The sequence below is a fragment of the Schistosoma mansoni genome, chromosome W, assembly GCF_000237925.1.
Source record: "Schistosoma mansoni strain Puerto Rico chromosome W, complete genome".
In the NCBI taxonomy this organism is placed as follows: domain Eukaryota; kingdom Metazoa; phylum Platyhelminthes; class Trematoda; order Strigeidida; family Schistosomatidae; genus Schistosoma; species Schistosoma mansoni.
The window spans coordinates 10,436,968-10,443,095 of record NC_031502.1 but is presented as its reverse complement, the minus strand read 5'-3'; the positions used below and the strand labels follow the sequence as shown (position 1 = coordinate 10,443,095).

The 6,128-nt window shown below is 32.1% G+C and overlaps 1 protein-coding gene across 1 annotated transcript in view; it reads right to left on the bottom strand.

Moving 5' to 3' along the window:
• Positions 1 to 590: 590 nt before the first annotated feature.
• Smp_158750 (putative forkhead protein/ forkhead protein domain) overlaps positions 591 to 6,128 on the bottom strand; it is a gene marked incomplete at both ends in the record, with an annotated part of 19,011 nt that continues 13,473 nt past the window's right edge. The window contains one exon of the mRNA XM_018788504.1: positions 591 to 908. Within this exon, the coding sequence (XP_018654040.1) occupies positions 591 to 908 (318 nt within the window). The remainder of the gene's footprint in view (positions 909 to 6,128) is intronic.

The following is a 6,128-nucleotide window of genomic DNA, read 5'->3' as shown; positions in this document are numbered from 1 at the left end:
AAAGATGAACGGTTAGTTAGAACAATCAGTTATTAAATTTAAATGATATATTTTCTAAGGAGTTTGACAGTAATGATAGACGCTAACCGATTGATTGTAATCTTAACTTTCTATAATAAAAATTAAAATCTGATTAACTGACAAGGGATGAGAACAATAGAACATTAAAAAATAGTTTCATGTCTATTTTTATAATTATTTATTTTAATTGTAATGGAGACATGTACAGCACTAATAAATTTAGTACTGTATATATGAGTCATCTTAATAACCTCTTCAGTAACTCAAGTAAAATATGTTCTATCCCATGGTAATGAACATAAAATAAAATATATGAAAACAAAGGAAGACAAATTACAAATGATACTTCAGTAGTTTGGTTTGGATAGAGGCTCTAATTAGACTGTTATAATATGAGTTAATTGTTATCTAACAACACAATACTAAAGAAAGAACTAAATACTAATCATATTTTATTAATCTCTTTGATGATTGGCTTGAAGCAGTCAAATTAAATGTGACTCATTTGAATTTGGACTCCAGATACACATGATGATGCGTATGTATTAGGTACTTTTGTACTCTCAAGGCTAGGTTAGATTTTCATGATTAATTTTTTCGCCAGTGACATTACGGGTTGAATACCCTTCAAGAAGTGAATTTTCAATAATTCCAATTTTCTTATCAGTAGTCATTTCTTCTGTTGGACATTTAATATTTGTTGAATTACAACGGTTCCATAATGTTTCACAATGGACATCATTTTGATTGCTGTCAGAATTATTATTCTGTTGATGACTCGCTATATGTGATCGCTGTCCGATTGTAACTGCTGTCATTTGCATTGACTCTAATGGAGTTAATATGTGTTCACTTGACACTTGATTACCTTGTACATGGAAAAGAGCCTGTAGAAGAAATAATGATAAAAATACACTTTACACCACAAAGAAAATCATTAGGATTAAACTAATAAATTACTTTGTATTAATTTAAGTAATTATTCTTATTCATTACATATGACTAAATCCTATCAAAGGACCTCGCCGAACCTAGTTACCAGACTAGTGAAAATATGCATGCTCCATCGGTTACTTTCAGCTATCTAAGATATAAAGTATATCCTTTGTAGTGATATTTTAGTTATGATAAATGCTATACACACTATGCAATATGCAAATCTCTAAAATAACTCTAATATTAACAGAAACATAGAATACTTTAGTATCAAACCAGGTGTTGAAATATTCCACCCATTATTATTTCTAATCAAACCTTAGCCATATATTTTTATCGTAACATCCATCTTGCTGTACCATGACAAAATTGTAAAATGGAGTAGTAATTGATCATATAGAGAATGTTTCGAGAAAACGTATTGTTATGATTCGGGAAACAGAATCATCTTATCCCCGTATTCCATACTGAAGATGGGAATCCATAATAATAGCAGCATAACCCATTCCTTCCTGGTTATTTTACCACATTAGGCATTATCTTTGTAGAAGACTACAGTCAGAACATTGAAACTCCGAATCCTCCTAGCACAATTAATAGTATTGTAGTTAATGAAGAATCCAGGTGGGAATAACCAGTTTATTGTTTGGTGCAAAGTTACAGGGTCCTTTCGTAAAATATGGAAACCATACATTGAATACATAATTTGCACATCAGTTGCCTTTTAGATACTTCATCATTCTTTTAACTTTTGTGATTACAATTACTCTCTGCTTCCCTTTCTGTTCTCTTCAATTAAATCTTCTCAATCTTCGGCTGGTATGCATTCCACTTCCAATAGGTGTTACATACTACTGATAAGTATAAGTAACATACATCACACTAGTCCCCACACTTAAACAAAAGTCACCCTTCCGATCGTCCTGCTCCCCGTGTCGCTTCCTTCTTTATCTTAGTTTGTGCTATGCCTCCCACCGAAATATCGAATCCTCTGGCGCGCTAACCTTCACAGCAATGTCGACCCTCCAGGCCACCTACATCTGACGTCTGTCCAGCGACCGGACGTGCCACTATTCTCCGTCAACTGCTACAGCCAACGCCGCCCCGTCAGAACACTCCACTTGACGTCAATTCCCTGCCCAACTAGCGCCTCCTCTTTTGGCTTTACTACGACGTCCGCCTGACTTCACCTTTTTCGCCTCTCCTTTGACAGTGACAATAAATGTAGGGAACGAAGATTTTAGGTGGGGCAGCCCAATTTATTGATTGACGCACAGTCAAATAGTAGTGTAGTAAAATACGAAGATCATACATCAAATACATTATTTGCACATCATTCAGCTGTCTCTTACAATCTTCATTGTTTCTTCGTTCCTGTTGTTGGCTTGATTGTTTTCAGTTTCCTTCTCTCTTTTCTTCATTCTAGTCTTCTCAACCTTCTACTCGCAGACTCTCCACTTCCGACTGGTGTTTCATACTACTTATATTTGCAAACATAAGTAGCATGCACCACAGTATGAGGAATAATCAGACATTTGCTCTAATTATTGATTCTTCAATATTCCTTAAAGTTTATAGCTATCAATAAAGTATGCTGTACATGATATTAATATAATCAACAAGAATTTTTCATGTGTTGAGGAAATATCTGAATAAGTAGGAAACGTTTTTCAAGGGGTAGTACAGTTCAATTTAACTTCGGCTTCATAATAGTGATAATACGCTTCAAATATCTAATTACATAAGTGTTTTCCTAATCACCATTAGTGCTACAAGTGTTTTCCCGTATGCCTTTTTTTCATGTTTCTAGTCTTATAAAACGAGTTCAAGGAAACATGGGACTTTTCAAATACCTGTCAACCAAATATACATAGTTTTTTACGCAATAAGAAGTGACAAAGCCTCTAATAAATCCACTAAAACTTGCTTTCGGTTAAAAAACAAATAGGTTAGCTACTGAAGATGGAATTCATCATTGTTTATTTCAGTGGTTTTAAAAATCAGTTTGATTTGGAGGAAGTTTTCGTCACGAATTAACATCAACTCACGAATAACTGAAAACTAGGGACCAGTGATGAGGTCTTTCAATCTCAGAAGTGTACATTTGTCAGGGGTCGAACCCAAGCCCTTCAGGTCTAGCGATCTGAATGAAGTTGGAAATTTGAATCATTCGATTCTGCTTTCTGATCTACAGATAAAAAAACCATATAAGACCGGAGGATCCTTAATTCGATCACAATTAAAATCGGAGTTGGGTACCGTTGAAGAGCTATAAACTAAAATGAGCCAGTCGTCCAATGCTCTCCATATATGAATGGCTTGCTATCTAAAGTCAATCCGCGATGAAAACCATCTCAAAGTATACCTGAATAATTACATTCGTGAAGCGGCAGTAGGTAAGATTATTTGAATAGATATAAATCTTACTATGAGTTGATATTGTTTCTTAAATAAAATTTACAATAAACACATATTACCTGGGGATAATCTGATTGACTGTGACTCAACTCATTTATACTTTGACCGGTAATTTCGTTCACTGGTGATTTTGACCAAGATGATTGATTGTTTATTAATGAGGTATTTGGTTCGGAGACACAGATTTCCGTTGTTTTATTCCACATATATATAGCTGAATTCTCACTTCTTAACCAGCATGGGTAATCAAAGTATTCACTTCCTTTAGAATAAAATGATGATACATTGGATTTTGGACATCCTGGCAACTTTTCATACGAGTGAATTTTATTTGTATCATTATTGACATTATCACAATTGTTATTACTTATATTATGGGATGCTTCTGCATCCAGTTCAGTTGTGATAAACGTTTGAAAAGATTTATGGTGTTCATTGTTCAATTGGACATTCATAGATGATGATGATAAATCATAAATTTTATTTTGTTGTAAATGTTCAGGTATGTGATATTGACATTGGTTTGCATAAATTGAATTAGTCGTTTGTTGTAGATGACTATTTCTAGCATTACTTTCAACCTTATAAAAAAGGACGACAAAATATTTATTTAATTAAATGTTTCTTTTAAAGTTGAAGGTTAAAAAGATGTTTTATCTATGACATGCAATAGGGTTGTAATTTGATCAACAGAAAATCATATTTGTACCATGAAACTGTTTGTTCCAGTCATACCTCGATTATGAATTTCCTACGACTTTTATTACATAGTGTAACTAACTATTAGTCAGACAGTTATGCAAAGAAATTCGATACGAATAAATTATTTCTATCAAATAAGGTATTAACTAGCTGCACACATCTAACACATCAGAATACTGTGTACTTAACAGCTAACCCAAAGAATATATCCCAAACGAGAATCAAACTGTTATTAGAATACCTTTGGAATATCAGTAGTAAATTTTAAATGATACCATTTTATGATAAAAAGAAAATTACCTCTATCTAATACATAATCTATAAGACACTGTCTAATCTGGATTTATGGAGCGATGGCTCAATGGTTAGGGAGGACGACTGTCCGCCGCTAAGCAGCAGGTTGGGATCCTACTCTACCTGATTTGGTCTGGGTAGCATAATTATTCCTCACATTTAAGGTGTATTTCGAAGCCACGCACATGAATCTGTCCTCGATAAACTAGTTATTTGGTGTTTATTGTTTGTCTTCATTCTCTTGTATCAAATTTGCTAGTAATACATTTCTTTTATTAAATATTAGAATAGTCTCCCTTGAACTGGATCGTATTTCTGCATACTGGATGTATTTTATAAGTTTTATTCACTGTGCTTCTATCCTTTATTTAGATCGGCTAATGTGTTTCTCTTTAAGCAGAGAAATAATGAATTGGGTAATTGAAGTTTTTTGTCAATGATTAAACAAACTGGTTTTTTGAACAAGGAAACCAGTCCATTTTATGTAGTGGCAAGTATACACATAAATACAAATGCATAATAATTCATACAGCAGAAGTTAGCGTTGTGTATCTTTTTACTTTTCTGTCTTTTAATGTTACACAAAAAATGATTCAAGGCATTAAATAAACTAATTTTGTTCCCTTTCATCATCCTTATAATCGTATAACAAAATGTAAGAGGGGGTTTAGTATATATATCCGCTTAAAGATTCTGTCGTGCGATGATATATATATATATATATATATATATATATATATATATATATGGGGATAAACCAAAGACACAACACTGTTTAAATGCGACTGAAGTGTAAAGTTATAAATGTATCGTTCAATAACTGCCGAATCTGATAGTGTCAAATGTCACATGGAACCATATTATATAGAATCAATTTTCGAAAACATTCATTGTATCACTTGACAGATGTCTGTGAACTCGACCATATTCTGAGTAATTTAATTCAAAACCAGAAAATATATTTCATTTATTCGATTTCAATATGAAAACTGTTTCCAACTCATAAAAGAGAATTATTTTAATAATCATTTTATAATTTAATTTTTCTGTAAGTGGATTGACAGTCAATGGAGAAACTTTACTATTTAACTTTTCGAGATGCTTAATCCTATAGGCTAACTGTTTGTTTATTGCAACCATTGTTAACAGCTTTGATTTGTTTTAACCAACTAACAGTTCGTGTTAACTGCGAAATTTACTTGAGTACCTTTTAAAAAATGCCTAGAACCTATTGTCAATCTTCAAATTTATTAACTGGTAAATGAGAATCATGTAAAGTGCAATTGTCATGTTTGTATTTTTCTAAATATATGTTTTGTTCATTATGGTTTTCTTTTAGGTTAATCAATACATTTCATCCACGTGTACAAGTTATTCTATTGTCATCAGATGGTATTTTGTCTGTCATTAGAAAATTGCGTTTCAGACAGATCGTTAAATTATTAATTGCAAACAATACAAATAGTTATTTTGGATATAAACAAATCCTCTAAAATACCTCATCTAACATATGTACTATTCCACAAAACTTTGTAATAGAAAAATTAATTCGAAATATTTACACTTGAAAGTGAATAGCCTTTAATTCTTGTTTCAAAATATATCCTTTATTAATTACTACCTTAGGAATTAAAATACAGATTCAATGGAGCTCATTGTATTTTCTGATAAGCAATCTATAATAGATTCAGACATATAGTATTCAATTATATATATATATATATATATATATATATAGAGAGAGAGAGAGAGAGAGA